This window comes from Camponotus vicinus, unplaced genomic scaffold (assembly GCF_025532165.1).
Source record: "Camponotus vicinus isolate PSW18456_S1 unplaced genomic scaffold, iyCamVici1.0 SCAF_8, whole genome shotgun sequence".
Taxonomy (NCBI): Eukaryota; Metazoa; Arthropoda; class Insecta; order Hymenoptera; family Formicidae; genus Camponotus; species Camponotus vicinus.
The window spans coordinates 5,072,354-5,088,597 of NW_028141980.1; the positions used below are offsets into that span (position 1 = coordinate 5,072,354).

At 36.8% G+C, this 16,244-nt stretch overlaps 3 protein-coding genes across 4 annotated transcripts; all 3 read left to right on the plus strand.

Annotated features, from left to right (window-relative positions):
• The first annotated feature begins 1,584 nt into the window (after window positions 1-1,584).
• LOC145975534 (52 kDa repressor of the inhibitor of the protein kinase-like) lies at window positions 1,585-2,830 on the plus strand. Of its 2 annotated transcripts, none has more exons than XM_083106088.1 (5): window positions 1,585-2,023; window positions 2,114-2,302; window positions 2,411-2,446; window positions 2,533-2,613; window positions 2,743-2,830. In XM_083106088.1, the coding sequence occupies exons 1-5, from the start codon at window positions 1,920-1,922 to the stop codon at window positions 2,816-2,818; spliced, it is 486 nt and encodes a 161-aa protein (XP_082962214.1). In that variant the 5' UTR covers window positions 1,585-1,919; the 3' UTR covers window positions 2,819-2,830. The 2 variants fall into 2 exon arrangements, with proteins under 2 accessions (XP_082962214.1, XP_082962215.1); XM_083106089.1 differs by having other exon boundaries at window positions 1,953-2,023; window positions 2,114-2,237.
• A 5,263-nt stretch (window positions 2,831-8,093) lies between these two features.
• LOC145976332 (uncharacterized) lies at window positions 8,094-8,657 on the plus strand. Its single transcript, XM_083107394.1, has one exon. The coding sequence runs from the start codon at window positions 8,094-8,096 to the stop codon at window positions 8,655-8,657; it is 564 nt and encodes a 187-aa protein (XP_082963520.1).
• Window positions 8,658-9,842: 1,185 nt separating this feature from the next.
• LOC145976333 (uncharacterized) lies at window positions 9,843-11,282 on the plus strand. Its single transcript, XM_083107396.1, has 3 exons — window positions 9,843-9,967; window positions 10,149-10,953; window positions 11,031-11,282. The coding sequence occupies exons 1-3, from the start codon at window positions 9,843-9,845 to the stop codon at window positions 11,280-11,282; spliced, it is 1,182 nt and encodes a 393-aa protein (XP_082963522.1).
• The last annotated feature ends 4,962 nt before the right edge of the window (window positions 11,283-16,244 follow it).

Consider the following 16,244-nt stretch of genomic DNA (forward strand, 5'->3'; position numbering starts at 1 on the left):
TCATCGTCATCGTCATCGTCATCGTCATCGTCATCGTCATCGTCATCGTCATCGTCATCGTCATCGTCATCGTCATCGTCATCGTCATCGTCATCGTCATCGTCATCGTCATCGTCATCGTCATCGTCATCGTCATCGTCATCGTCATCGTCATCGTCATCGTCATCGTCATCGTCATCGTCATCGTCATCGTCATCGTCATCGTCATCGTCATCGTCATCGTCATCGTCATCGTCATCGTCATCGTCATCGTCATCGTCATCGTCATCGTCATCGTCATCGTCATCGTCATCGTCATCGTCATCGTCATCGTCATCGTCATCGTCATCGTCATCGTCATCGTCATCGTCATCGTCATCGTCATCGTCATCGTCATCGTCATCGTCATCGTCATCGTCATCGTCATCGTCATCGTCATCGTCATCGTCATCGTCATCGTCATCGTCATCGTCATCGTCATCGTCATCGTCATCGTCATCGTCATCGTCATCGTCATCGTCATCGTCATCGTCATCGTCATCGTCATCGTCATCGTCATCGTCATCGTCATCGTCATCGTCATCGTCATCGTCATCGTCATCGTCATCGTCATCGTCATCGTCATCGTCATCGTCATCGTCATCGTCATCGTCATCGTCATCGTCATCGTCATCGTCATCGTCATCGTCATCGTCATCGTCATCGTCATCGTCATCGTCATCGTCATCGTCATCGTCATCGTCATCGTCATCGTCATCGTCATCGTCATCGTCATCGTCATCGTCATCGTCATCGTCATCGTCATCGTCATCGTCATCGTCATCGTCATCGTCATCGTCATCGTCATCGTCATCGTCATCGTCATCGTCATCGTCATCGTCATCGTCATCGTCATCGTCATCGTCATCGTCATCGTCATCGTCATCGTCATCGTCATCGTCATCGTCATCGTCATCGTCATCGTCATCGTCATCGTCATCGTCATCGTCATCGTCATCGTCATCGTCATCGTCATCGTCATCGTCATCGTCATCGTCATCGTCATCGTCATCGTCATCGTCATCGTCATCGTCATCGTCATCGTCATCGTCATCGTCATCGTCATCGTCATCGTCATCGTCATCATCTTTATATTATTTTTCTTTATATTATCACTACTTTCTGGAGAAACCGTTAAAGTAGATGAATGATTTTCGAGCTCAGATTTGGCGAATCACTTATCCTAATTTTATCCTTATATTTTAACTTAGACCTGTGTTCAGCGATTTTAGAAAATTTTTAATTCTAATTATACCACATATGTTCCCCGAATGGGTCTCCACCTTGGCGTGGTGGAGGGGCTTACGATCGCATCCGAGCCCACCCGTTCAGGGATGGAGCCGGGTGCGACCAACGAAGAGGGACCCCCCAAGCCAAGGTGTTAATGAAACCGTGCCGACGGCTGCGTCACAGTATATCCAGTAGCGCAACTCTCTCGATTTTGTGTTGTCAAAAATGGAGTGCGCATGCGCGAAATAAACGAGTTGCCCAGTAACGCCATCTAAACTTTTGTCTCACTCACTCTTACTTATTTCGGTCTCTCTCAGACCTATTTAAATGCCTCAACACATTTAAATGCCTCTTTAAATGTCATGTGTACATTTGATGGCAGAAATTGGCGGCAATAGATTGCATCTTAGCGCAATTTATTTATTGTTCTTAGTGCAGTGAATATTTACAGTGCGACAGAGTGACAGTGTGAGAGTGATAAAGTGGAAGTTGAAAATTGAAACTGAATTTTATATATACAGTGAAAGTGATCTGAGTGAAGTGATTTATCCTTAGAGAATTGTTAACCTGTATAAATATAGAGGTTTCCAATTCTCTTTGAGAAACATTTTGATCTTAGCTCTGTTTCAGATATATCATTAGAATAGAAGCGAAAAGGAATTAAAATTAATATGGAGAAAATGAGTGCAAAAAGATGGTGCGCTGTGCCAGAATGCACTCAAAGATTTGATAATATGAAGAAACATCTTTTTAGATTTCCAAAGGATCATGATAGGTTTGATACGCATTAATTTTTAAATAAAACATTTTTAATTGTAAATTATGTTTTACGTCTTTTTATATTAATAAATTTCTACATATACAGGTGGTTACAATGGATACAAGCATGCGGAAGACTTGATTTGCAGTCAAAAGGACCTGCATATGCATATAATAATTGTTATTTGTGCCATTTACATTTTGAAGAGAGATGGTATAATGTTAATAAGGTCAGAGCTCGTCTGCACCCAGATGCTGTACCCACGAGATTTTTTGAACCAGATTTTAATATAAGGTATGTTTTTATATAATATTTCAGATTATTCTGTACTTAAAGTAATCCAGGTTTTAATAGAAATACTGTGACACTTAATAATATATTTAAAAAAAAATTATTTTACAGAAATACAGTAACGGCATCTCAATCAGAAGATAATATGTAAGTAATCTTTATATAATATTACAATAAAATATATACATAAATATCATAATACAAAAATTATACATATATTAATTTTTTTACAGATATATTGCCCATACAAATAATAAAAAGGAAGAAGAAGAAGAAATTGAAATGGACAACCAACAACAACAAGAAATAAATAAGTAAGAAAACTTTTAATAAACTTTAATCTGATATTAATAAGTTACTGTTACTTTATATTTTTACTGGAATCTTTATTTTAAAAATAACTATTATATTATAGCTTAATCATATATATTATTTTGTTACAGAAATACGGATGACACAGTTGTACAGATAAATAACAATAAATCTGTACAAACAATAGAACAACCGATTCAAGAATGAAACAATAACAGGTACTTAATAATAAAGTGTGTATATATATATATATATATATATATATATATATATATATATATATAACATTAATGTTATAATTTCTCATTCAATATTAAAACTATCACATATATTCCTGTTAAATTGCAATTATATATGTAGTTTACTTAAAAATTATATCGTTGATTATATTGCTGACGCTAATTAGAATATTTTAATATTATTTGTAACAGGAAAATTTCAATTAGCGTAAGTAATATAATATCAATGTAATAATTTATCAGTAAGCAATATATGTAATTACAATATAACAAGAATGTATGTAACAGTTACAACATTGAATGAGAAATTATAACACACACGTAATATATTTATAATATTATAATACTAATATATTCTATATTTGCATTAAAATATTGCAGGAAAGTATCCAGTAATATATCTAACACATCCCACATATCATCGGACAACAGTCCACGAAAAAGGAAGTTGCGCGCAAAAATTCTAAAATTGCAAGCGCAAAATAAAACATTAAGAGAAACTATAAGAAGATTAAGAAAACAAAAAGAAGAAAAGAAGAAGAGAAAAACTACACCAATAGAAAAAGAGGGCAACGAACATACAACTTTGCGAGAATTAGGCCGTAAGTTATTACCAGCAAATTTTACTAAATTATTATCGGCACAGATTGACGTTCAAATTAAAAGCAAACGGGGTAGAAGATACGATCCCGAATTTAAACGATTTGCGTTGTCATTATATTTTTTAAGTCCGCGGAATTATAAGGAATTAAAAAAATCAGTTACGTTGCCTTCAATTCGTTCTTTACATGCATTTACAGAAAAGTGGGAAATTTTGCCTGGAATTAATGACAAAATATTTAATGCTTTAGCAATAAAATTAAATTCATTGCCGCTTATAAAACGCCACTGCATATTATGTGCAGATGAAATGAGTTTGAAATCTCATTTATTTTATAATGTGTCGCGAGATGAAATTATTGGTTTTGAGGATACAGGCAGTTATAAATCACCAATACCTGCAAAAAGTGTTTTAGTAATAATGGCACGTAGCATTGCAGGTAATTGGAAAGTCCCCGTTTGCTTTTGTTTTGTAGAAAATGCATGTTCAAGCAAGTTTTTGAAAGAACTTATTTTTAATATAATAATAAAATTAACAAATAATAATATTAAAGTGCATGCGTTGGTTACTGACATGGGGTCAAAATTTATACAATTATCTTGCGAGCTAGGTATTAGTTCGGATAATTCCAAATTTTTTGTCGGAAATGAAAAAGTATTTTATATATTTGATACTCCGCATTTAATAAAAGCTACACGAAATAATTTATTGAAACATAATTTTCAAGTAGGTAGCAATAAAATAGCTCTCATGGACGCATATTGTACAGTTTTATAACAGAGATAATAGACAATGGATAAAAGCGGCCCCTAAATTATCTAGTTATCATATCGAACCAAATAATTTTGCAAGAATGAAAGTAAAATATGCAGTCCAAGTATTTAGCAATCATGTAGCTGCGGGTATGTGTACGCAAATGTCTTCCGGTCTTCTTCCAAGTGAAGCAATTGGAACTATAGATGTAATTGATCATTTTGATAAATTGTTTGATATATTAAATTCATCGTCTGTAGTTAATCCAAAAGAATATGGAAAAGTTTTTGACGGAAGCGAAAAACAAATTCAATTTTTAAAAAATATGTTATATTTTATAGAAAGTATTAAAGTTATTGATAAAAATGGTTCTTCTGTAAACGTTAAATGCTTGAAATGCTGGCAGATTACGATTAAAAGTGTACAACAATTATGGGAAATATTAAAATGTTATGAGTTCTCGTATCTTCGAACACGTAGATTGAATCAAGACTGTATTGAAAATTTTTTCGGTTCTATTCGGTAGCAAGGCGGTAATTGTTTAAATCCTACGCCAATACAGTTTGTACGTGCTTTTAAAAAACTTTTTGCTTTAAAATTTTTAGAACATTCAGATTCATTAAATTGTGAACAGGATACAGATGAAATGTTAAATTTATATGAATCATCGTGTAATGAATCTACATCACTTTCTTCATCAGTAGATAAAGTTATTTTAAATATTCCCACTCATGATTATTACACAATGGATCTGCCAGAGGAAAATGCATTTAAATATGTATGCGGATTTTTGATTAAAAAATGTACAGAAATGCACTCATGCGAAACATGCACAGCTTATATAAAGGAAAAAGAAGGAATTATAGATAACACAACATTATATTGTTCTTTTCGTGTTTACTCAAATGAAGAAAATGTTTTTGGAAATTTAAATATTCCGAGTGATAATTTTTGTGAATATATTCATAAATTGGAAGAAATCTTTGTAAAGAACTTTGAAATTAATTGTTATAAAAAAAATTTTGGGGCTTATTTATACCAACTTGCACAAGAAATATTTTTCGAACCACCATGTCCAGATTTTCCGCTTGAGTTTCTTATAAAATTGTTTTTACGCATGCGTATTTATTATACATTATCACAACATAATAAAGCATGTAAAAAAAGTTCAAGAAAGAACAGAAAACTTTTAAATATTTTACATTTATAAATGTTTTTTTTAATAGTTTTAAATATTATATGCATGATGTTTCTGCGTTTTTTTATATATTGCGTGTTATTACTAATATATGTATTGTTTTTTATTGCGTGTGTTCTACATTTCTAATTCTTTAATGTCTTATGCGTTTAAGTTTCTTATTAATATTGTGTGTGTTGAGTGTATCTTTATTACTAATTTCTAACTTTTCTTATTAATACATTTGCAATACATTTACTTTTATTATATATGTATTTTTTCTGTGCGTATAGTTTATACTTTAATAAAATAAGTATTAATTTTTTTTAATTTTTTCATATAGATTGCGACAATTCTCATGTCAATTTGGAATAATTAGTAAGTATACAAAGCGGTAATTACAATTAATTTTATCTCATATTTTTTATAAAAAATATTTTATATATAGATTCTTACATATGTATTTCTACTATGTATTATAATATTATTAATTATTATATGAAAAGTCTCTTTTGCTCTTCTGATGTTCTTTCTTGCTCGTACCGAGGTGGATCGAGTAGCTGAGGTATGGATAGGTAAAGAATTTGGAAGAAAAAATACAGATATTAGGAATATATATATACATATTTATAAAAAAAAACTTTTTTAATATTTGTTCATAAATATATAATGTAATGTAATTTTTAGAAGATCTATAGATTAAATAAGCATGTTATTTTTAGGAAAAGTACAACTTTTAATTTTATTAATAAAATTTGTAATAAATATTTTATATATGTAATATTTTTACTGTTCCACAAATTTTAAATCCTTATTCATATATCTTATATTAACATTATTACACATTATATTAACATTATTACATAAAATATATTAATAAATATGATTTCATTTTATTTTATAAAAATATTGCATTAATTTCCTTGTCATTTTTATTATCGTGCAATTAAATTATTATTTATATATGTATATTTTGTATAATATAATATTTTATTATTTTAATACATAATTAATAATACATAATTAATACAATTAATTTTTTTATAATAATATGTATAATTAATAATTTATATTTTTTTGCCTATTGTAACATTACATTTATAACGTTACATTTATATTATATATAGCATTATTAATGATATGCTGTACACATTTTTATTTATTTTATAACAATTTATTATTGTAACAACTATTATTTTAATAATTTATAATTCTTATTTTGTATTAGTTTTATTAAATGATATTATTCTGATGTGTGAGTAATGATTATGAGTATGATTAGAAAGAGAACAAACAGACAACAAAAAGAGTAAGTGAGAAAAAAGTTTAGATGGCGTTACTGAGCAACTCGCTTATTTCGCGCATGCGCACTCCATTTTTGACAACACTAACTTCAAAGGTGCCGACAGAGAGTTGCGCTACTGGATATACTGTGACTGCGTGGCGCAGGGGGTGCTGCGTCTCGAACGGTTCCCACGCATACCGGGCGACCTCCGGGGTATTTAGCCAAGCCCCAGCCATGCGTGGCTCTGGTTAGATGATATCGCGGTACTCGTGGAACGAAAATGGATACGACGAACTTACATACAAAAACAACCAAAAACACCACTATAGACAAAGTCCTCCAGGGCGTGGCTTCCTTAGGGAGCGAACGACCGGAGGAACGCGGGGGCGGTCTCGCTTGAAGACCACCCTAAAACCCGAGTTAGATACAGCGGAGCAGCAAGGAGACGCTATAAGAAACAACTTCAGAGGGAGAGAGAGGCTACTAAAGCCCAAATCCCTCCCTCTGAAGCTGATTCTAGTCCTGGGCCCAGTAGCGATGGAGCCTCGACTGTGGCGCTTAAACGCGCCCGACCGGGGACAAACACCGTTAATCCCATCGAAACTCGCCAGGGCAAACGACCCAAGATCAATGATCAAGGGTCATATGCCCAAGCGAAGGGCTTGTCAGACTAGCCCTCATTTTGGAGGACTTCCCTGACAAGAAGCTAGGAGCCGCGGAATGTGGATTGATCAGGAAGATGATCAGAGGGCATATCCTCGAGTTACCCGAGGGCACAAAAGCCCCCACATTCTCCGGCTCCTGGGAGAGAGATGGAGCTTATGTTTTTGCGTGCGACGACGAGCAGTCGGGGGACTTAAAAGCCTATCCTCCGACCTGAAGGTAGGGGAAAACTCCCTACGTGTAGTGCTGGTCGATGAGCTGCCTAGACGCCATCGAGTACTGATACACGTGGAGGAGCCAGACTTGTCTGCTGAGGAAGCCTTGAGGCTCCTCGGCAGACAAAACACAGGACTGACGACCGGAGATTGGATTGTCACCAGGGGAAGCGTGAGTAGGGATGCCACGAGCATCCACTTCGCCTGACTGATTAGGGATAAATCTTTGGTCTCCACGGTACTCATCACTCAAATTAACTTACAACACAGTAAAGGCGCCTCGGCTATTCTTGCCAGGAGTACCGCTGCGATGCACACACACCTTGCCATTATCCAGAAGCCATGGCTCCTGAATAATGCCATCAAAGGTTTGGGCGACTGTGGAACTATTTTCAGAGCCTGCTCGAACCGCAAACTAAGGACATGCATTGCAGCAAAAGGCCTTAATATCACTTTTCTGCCTCAGCTTAGCAGCGAAGATCTGTCGTCCAGACGAGCATCAACCTGGAAGAAGGGAAGACAATGGACTTACTCATAGGGTCAGCCTACATGCCCTACGATTCCTGCGATCTTCCACCCCAGGACAATGTTAAAAATCTGGTTGCCCATCCTGAGGAGGCAGAACTCGAACTCCTCCTTGGCTGTGACGATAACTCCCACCACATCGGTTGGGGGAGCTCAAACATCAACCCGAGAGGGGAGAGCCTACACGACTTCAACTTGGACAAGGAACTTATCAACAGAGGTACGGAGCCCACCTTCATGGATGCCAGAAGACAAGAGGTAATCGATATTACTATTTCTACTAAGGGCGTGTCTGAATTGATAGGAGACTGGAGGGTCTTAGATGAACCTTTAGGATCTGATCACAGGCAGATACGTCTCACCCTTCGCCAACAACCCACGAATTCGTGGAGGCGGAATCCTAGGAAAACGAATTGGGACGGCTTCAGGTTAGATCTGAGAAACAGACTAACTACCGTTCCGACCAGATTCCATACCAGGGATAACCTGGAAACTGCCGCGGCTTGTTTAAGCAACGCTATCTTGGATGCCTTTGAGGCGAATTGCCCCCTAAAACTTATACAGTCTCAGACCAAAGTCCCCTGGTAGAATGAAGAGCTGTCAAAGCTCAGATCCGAGACCAGGAGACCTCTTTAACAAGGCTAGAAACTCTTGCCTGCCTTCGCACTGGGAAGCTTTTAGGAACGCCCAACGCAGGTATAGCAGGGAAATAGTAAGAAGTAAACGTAGTAGTTGGAGAGAGTTCTGCGAAAGCGTCGGGAGTGCTCCAGAAGCCTCCAGGCTAAACAGAATACTCAGTTCCGACAATCACACCCAGTTGGGATGACAAACGACCCGACATGGGCTATACACTCAACCTCAGTGAATCTATCGAGCACCTCATGGAGACTCACTTCCCAGGTTTTCGAACTGTCGACAATCATTCTACCGCTCGTGCTAGACCCAGGTATGCCTTCAAACCCAGGGATTGGTCATTAGCGGCGAAGATAATCCATCCCAAGGGCCGTCAAAATGGCCGAATGGGCCATCGAAACCTTCAAACCCTATAAATCATCCGGACCAGACGGAATCTATCCCGCCTGTTTACAAGGACTGGGTTTTTTGATAGGCCACCTAGTTAAAGTGCTCAGGGCTAGCATAGCCCTTAGACACGTGCCCCTTGTCTGGAGTGGCACCAGAGTCACTTTTATACCTAAAGGTCACTTTAATACCAGGCAGGAATGGTCACATCTTGGCCAAAGACTTCAGACCCATACCTGCCTTACCTCCTTTGTTCTGGAGACTGATTGACAGCCATATTAGGACACATCCCCTCACTACTCGACTGCTGGCCTTTTCTCAATACGCCTATAGGGTGGACAGATCTACGGATACTGCCCTTCACCACCTTGTGAGCAAGATTGAGACACAGCTGGCGACAGGAGGGTATGCCCTAGGACTATTTCTGGATATCGAGGGGGCATTTGATAACACCTCATATACAGCGATCAAAGAGGCCATGCACAGGCATGGCATGCTTGAAACTCTGATCGATTGGACACAAAGCATGCTATCGGATAGAACTTTAACTGTTGATTACGGAGATAAAACCTTGAGTGGTCTCCCGGCCAGAGGCTGCCCGCAGGGCGGCGTTCTCTCTGCACTCCTGTGGTGCCTTGTGGTGGACGAACTCTTGGTTAAAAATTACAAGAAGCGGGCCTCCTTGTCTGTGGCTACGCGGCTGACGTGGCTGCAATTGTGAGAGGTAGCTTTGTCTCAACCCTTAAAGAGCTTATGGATAAAGCACTTAAGATTATTCAAAACTGGTGTCAAGCCAAAGGTCTTACGGTCAACCCGTCTAAGACTGAGGCTATGAGTTTCACCAGAAAATACAAGCCCGAATTCATACGGCCTCTAGGGCAAAGAGCTACCATACACTTCTTCGGTAAAATACTTGGGTCCATCTTGACCCCAAATTAAGCTGGAAACTTCATCTTGAAGTTAAACATAAAAAATTTTACACTTCCATGTGGGCATGCAGAAGGGCTGTAGGTAAAACGTGGGGCATTAAACCCAGAGTTGCCCTCTGGATCTACAAAGCTATTCTACTGCCCCGTCTCACATATTCTGCGGTGGTCTGGTGACCCAGGGTGGAAAAGGTGAGGGCCAGGAACTACTCAAAAGTCTTCAGGATTGTTACCTTAGGGCGGTGATGGGGGCCATGAGAACCACCCCTACGAAGGCGCTTGAGATTGCACTCTGTCTTCCACCCTTGGATCGCTTTATCATCAGCACAGCCAAACTTTCCACCTACAGATTAAAGTGTCAGGGTGAGTGGAGAGGTCAACATCTTGGTCATACCAGGCTATCGTTCGTCCATGAACACCCATTCTCTCTGTTGCAGGATAGAATACCTAAGAAATCCCAGGTCTTTAAATTCTTTAAAACCCAGATACCTTCTAGGGAAGATTGGAGTAAACTAGAACGAACCTGCCGGCCAAACTGGGACATCTGGTACACGGATGGTTCGGGGGCAGAAGGACGATTTGGAGCTGGAGTCTACGGCTCAAGGACTAACTATAAGGAATCTTATTCCCTAGGGGAGCTGGCCACAATTTTTCAAGCTGAGGTTCTAGCAATCCTTGAGTGTGCAAACACTTTAACTTTAGTTGAAGCCATTAACAGAAATATACTCATCTGCTCCGATAATAGGGCAGTTATCAACGCTCTAGCCAAGACCACCACTGAGTCCTCGGTGGTTTGGGACTGCATGCTAGCGCTCAACAAACTAGGCGAATCCAATAGGATCACCTTAGCCTGGGTTCCCGGTCATCAGGGAATCCATGGCAATGAGGTGGCGGTCGGCCTGGCAAAGCTAGGCACCCTCGAGGTCCCGACTAGACAGGTCGTCGGCGTCCCCTTTGCCATAGGTAAAAAATTCATCAGTCTTTAAAACGGGAACATCTGGTTTCGTGGGACCAGGTTCAGGGCTGTCGCCAAGCCAAGCTTCTGCTGAACCAATCCCTTTCTAAAAGGACGGATGAACTCCTAATCATGAGCAGAAAGAAGCTCAATGTCTCCATTGGCCTACTCACGGGCCATGTGGTCTTGAGGGCTCACTTATTCAATCTCGGCCTGGCCGAGCGGAAAGACTGCCGTTTATGCGGCGAAGAAAAAGAGGACAGCATTCACATTCTGTGCTACTGTCCCGCTCTTAGGAGATATACACTCTAGGGTCATATGTTCGCTGAACCCAGCGGATTACAAAACATGAGGGTGGGCGATCTATACAACCTTCTTGCAAGGGCCAAGTTGGATCGCCACTTATAACCTCAGACAACCATAGGGTTACAAAAGAATTTTTAGATCTAGGTGACATCAGGGACTGATCTAGCCCCACCCGTCTCTTACTACTACTACTACTACTATACCACATATGCGCAATCGACGAATTTTTATTCTTCCTTTAATGATTAAGCTTTACTCATACTTTTATTACACTTGCATATTTGATTTTTATTTTATTTCCTTATATTTTATTAATTATATACAGGGTGTCCGATTCGTGAGGGACCAAACGAAAAGTAATGATAGATTGGGTCAAACTAAAAAGAAAAGTCCTCTACCATTTTGCAAAATTCGCAATAATTATTAAGTAATAAGCAAAAATGAAGGTTACCTTTAATATTTTAAATGGAACCCCCTATTTTTTATTATGTATTCTTATAGCTTATCTCGAGAGCTTTCCAAAACACTAATAAAGTATTTCTTCATTGAGTACTTTTCGAGTTATGAGGCTTGAAATAATTTCTTAATTTTACATAAACCATAAAATATCTTGTAAAATATTCATTTTTCGATTATCTTACCTTAATACTTTTATATACAAACAATGAGAGGAATCAATTGGTGTAAAGAAAAAACATAGTTGTTTTTAAAAAAAATATGTAATTTGCAATTAACAATTACATATTTTTTCTTAAAAACAACTGTTTTTTTTTTACACCAATTGATTCCTCTCATTATTTTGCATATAAAAGTATTAAGGTAAGATAATCGAAAAATGAATATTTTACTAGATATTTTATGGTTTATGTAAAATTAAGAAATTATTTCAAACCTCATAACTCGAAAAGTACTCAATGAAGAAATATTTTATTATAGTGTTTTGGAAAGCTCTCGAGATAAACTATAAGAATACATAATAAAAAATAGGGGGTTCCATTTAAAAAATTAAAGGTAACCTTCATTTTCGCTTATTACTTAATAATTATTGCGAATTTTGCAAAATGGTAGAGGACTTTTCTTCTTAGTTTGACCCAATCTATCATCACTTTTCGTTTGATCCCTCACGAATCGGACACCCTGTATATTGTAATAACCAGTCACAGAACCTAACTCTTAACGTAAATTCCTCCCTGTATATTCTGACTGATAACCTTCGAACCAATGTAACACCTGCGGAAATATGTCACATACACACCCAAAACACATACTCAATCACATTCAAACTTTAAAGATATTATATGTTATATCACAAATCTCGATTTTTGCCATTGTATTGTTTTTAAAATATATGTTTTCAAGTAAACTATGAATGAAATTTTAATTTTATGATTAAATTATTATTTTTTCGGTAAATGTTTACTTTACGTCACACCTCTCGAAAAATTTTTATTTTCACATATGTAGAGGATACATTTCTAAGTAATACACAGTTTGAATTTTGTGGCGCTCTTTCTTCGTTCCTGAGATGTGCAATTTTGAAATTTTATACTTACTTGTATTATCTTTTCGTTAGTTTCTAAATATGTTTATATTTTTCTGTTTACATTTCCCGAGGTCATCTCTCTAAATAACTTTCAGAAGGTTTTAGCCGCTTATTGTTATTTATTGAATAGTTATTAACAAAGAAAGTTTCAAGAATAGAATATAATTTTACCACATCATGTATGTCTAAGAAGAAATATAGGCACACACACACACACGCGCGCGCGGGGGGTGCAAGGGGGGCCTTCGGCCCCCCTCCCGCAACCACCCCGCCGGTAGGGGACGCATTGCGAAGAGTTCAATCATAATGGATATATGCTGTAAGTTATAAAGCGAGGTCCACCTTGACTACCGGCGGGGTGGTTGCGGGAGGGGGGGCCGAAGGCCCCCCTTGCACCCCCGCGCGCGCGCGCGCGCGCGTGTGTGTGTGTACACATACATTTGTGATATTTCTATAGCTTAGCGACATGGAAGTCACAACGAGCAAACGTAAACAAAAAAATATAAACACACAAGGAAAATATAACATGAAACCGTGATCAACAAATGTAAACAAAAAATGTAAATATATAAATAGTGTTCGAAACTCGTCGAGCATTAAAAAATTAAGACTCGAGTAATTATCCTCGATTAAATAAAAGAGTCGAGGGCCCAACCGTTCATTCGGCGCCCCTGGCAGCCGGTAGCGAGATATCGCTTTGTCAGCGAAAATCCAAAAACAGCGCTCGTCCTTCTCGAAAGATCTAATAACAACAAACAGCACATTAGATCGTTAAATTTAAACGTTATCTCAGTAAACGTCGAGTTCTTGAAAAATCTGGATCTTTCGAGAAGGGCTTGAGTATAAATTGACGCGATCGATGAGCACTGCGCCTTTTATCGAAAAGTCTTCGACGCGCTCATTTCGTTATCGGGTATTAAAACGTTCTTTCCGTTGCTCGCGGAATATATCGATTCTCTCCGATGCTTGCGGAATCAAAAATTCAGCTCGAATTTTTCGATCTTTCTGTCTTTATTAATTAAAAGACCTTTCACGCGCGGTCGCCGTTTTCTTTTGATCTTGGTGTGTAGACAGCTAACGGCCGATCGGAGTTTCGTCGTGTTTTTGAAAACTCGTCGCTTTTAAGACAATACCGTTTTTTTTGTGTATGTGCTTTATTGTGATCGACAAGAATAAAGAAAAGGTGTTTTGTGACGTTACATGACTCTTGTTAATTTTTATTGCCGGGTGTTCTGCCGTCGTCCTGTCCATTGCTCCGGTCGCAATATTTAACAAATAGGATATAACGAAAAGATGACATAAAAGTGTGAAACTTCAAAAGTGCATATCTCAGGAACGAAGAGAGAGCGCCGCAAAATTCAAACGGTGTATTACTTAGGAATGTATCCTCTACAACATATGTGAAAATAAAAATTTTTCGAGAGGTGGGACGTAAAGTAAACATTTACCATTTTTTCTAACCCGCTCTCTTCCCTGAATCCTAAGATCGCATAAGGTCCCGTCCTGAAAATAGGGATTAAATTCCCTTACCAAAAAGGGACCGCCGAGCGGATAGGCCTAAGACTTCACAGAGTTAAAGAGACCATTTCAGTCGCTGACCTGTCGCCAGGCCCCAAGCAGTCCGCTTGACTTGATATATACACACGCCCTAACGAGTGTCACGGGGTAAGTAGGTTGCGTTCTTCCAGATGGCCCATCCATTAAACGGCCTGGACGTAACAAAATTATAATAATCCAAAAATTGCGTTAATTGAAATAAATAAAACTTATGAAACAATTTTAATCACAAAAACATATATACAATAGTAGTTTTAACTTTTCGTAAAAATAATATTAAAAATTAAAAATGCATTCAAAAATTAAATACTGAAAATACTAAAAATATTTGTTAACTTTGTAAAAAGTTAACAAAATGCTGACAAAATTGAGAGAAATTCCTAATAAAATTGACAATGCTGGGTTTTCTTTAATTAAAATTTTTTATTTTATAATAATTTTCAGTATTTAATTCTTAAATGCATTTTTAATTTTTAATATTATTTTTACAAAAAGTTAAAACTGATATTCCGCATAATTTTATAATGATGTAATATGCTTTATTAAATAATTATCAAGCGATGTACTTGCAATATAATTAATATGATTCCTCTGATTATCTGTTTTTGATACAATATATCAACCTACGCTTATTCATACAAATCTGGAACCCAACTTTATGAAAATTGAAATTTAATAATAACAGTTTGTTTATATTCTGTTTGTAACTATTTGTACCGCACTTTCGTTTGTATCTCAAAAAGTGAAAAAAAAACAGTGATTAAGAAATAATCAGAATCCGACTTTATGATGTTTTAATTAGTATCATTCGATAGAGAATCGTTTGTACTCGTTTGTACCTCTTTTCATTTCGTTTGAATCTTAAAAAGTTCGGAAATACAGTATTTTTCAATTTTTTCACATAACGCTACCTCCACTACTTTTTAAAATATCGCAAAACAGCCAATGAAGTTCGAAAGAGAATCGTTTGTATCCGCTTGTTTCTCATTTCATTTCGTTTGTATCTCAATCGGTTCAGAAATAGGATATTTTCCAATTTATGAATATAACAGTTGAACATATATAATGTTTTAACGTTATGTTTAAAAATTTTAAAATGTATTTTCGGACCGATTGAAATAAAAACGAAATGAAAAAAGGTACAAATGATTCTGTATCGAATGGCGTTGGTCGTTTTGCGATATCTTAAAAAAATAGCGATATCTTAAAAAAATATAAAATACCGTTTTAATGTTATAAATGCAAAAACGTTGTATTTTTAAACTCCTTGAAGTACAAACGAAATGAAATGAGGTACAAATGATTCTCTAACGAAATTAACGAAATTAAAACATCTTAATATCGACCATTATGACCATTTTTTAATCACTGTTTTCTTTTACTCTTTGAGATACAAACGAAATAAAGTGCGGACAAGCAGTTAAAAACAAAATACAAACGAACTATGTTATTAGTTTTCAATTTTCGTAAAGTTGAGTTCCAGGTTCACGTAAGTCTATCGCTTTTGCATTCTATCAGCGTTGCCCTTCTTTCACAACGTAATCGTAACTTTTTTCTTCTTCTAAACTATGTTTAGAACGTAAAGTAAAACGTTTCGGCATCTTAAGCAGCATCTACATCAAACCAACTTATTGCGAGTTATTCCATCAGAAAATTGTTGCAGAAAACTCGCTACAATTTTCTCATCTCTAAACATTGAGTGTTTATATTTTATACCAAAGCAATATTTTTCGGATGTGAACTTATTTTAAGAAAGAAAATATGGTCCGACGAAGAAGTCCTCATGACTTACGCGCATTTATAATTTAAAAAAGAAAGAACTGCAAGCTATGGAAACATTATGAATAAAAATATTATACATGTAAAAA

Excerpts from the sequence above, each read along its gene's own strand:
- LOC145975534 (XM_083106088.1), top strand. The coding sequence starts at position 1,920 with ATGGAGAAAATGAGTGCAAAAAGATGGTGCGCTGTGCCAGAATGCACT. Across the intron at positions 2,303-2,410 it reads GAACCAGATTTTAATATAAG|AAATACAGTAACGGCATCTC; the intron begins GTATGTTTTTAT and ends ATTATTTTACAG. Across the intron at positions 2,614-2,742 it reads CAACAACAAGAAATAAATAA|AAATACGGATGACACAGTTG; the intron begins GTAAGAAAACTT and ends ATTTTGTTACAG.
- LOC145976333 (XM_083107396.1), top strand. The coding sequence starts at position 9,843 with ATGGATAAAGCACTTAAGATTATTCAAAACTGGTGTCAAGCCAAAGGT. Across the intron at positions 9,968-10,148 it reads GAATTCATACGGCCTCTAGG|CTATTCTACTGCCCCGTCTC; the intron begins GCAAAGAGCTAC and ends GGATCTACAAAG. Across the intron at positions 10,954-11,030 it reads TCGAGGTCCCGACTAGACAG|GTTCAGGGCTGTCGCCAAGC; the intron begins GTCGTCGGCGTC and ends TCGTGGGACCAG.
- LOC145976332 (XM_083107394.1), top strand. The coding sequence starts at position 8,094 with ATGCCCTACGATTCCTGCGATCTTCCACCCCAGGACAATGTTAAAAAT.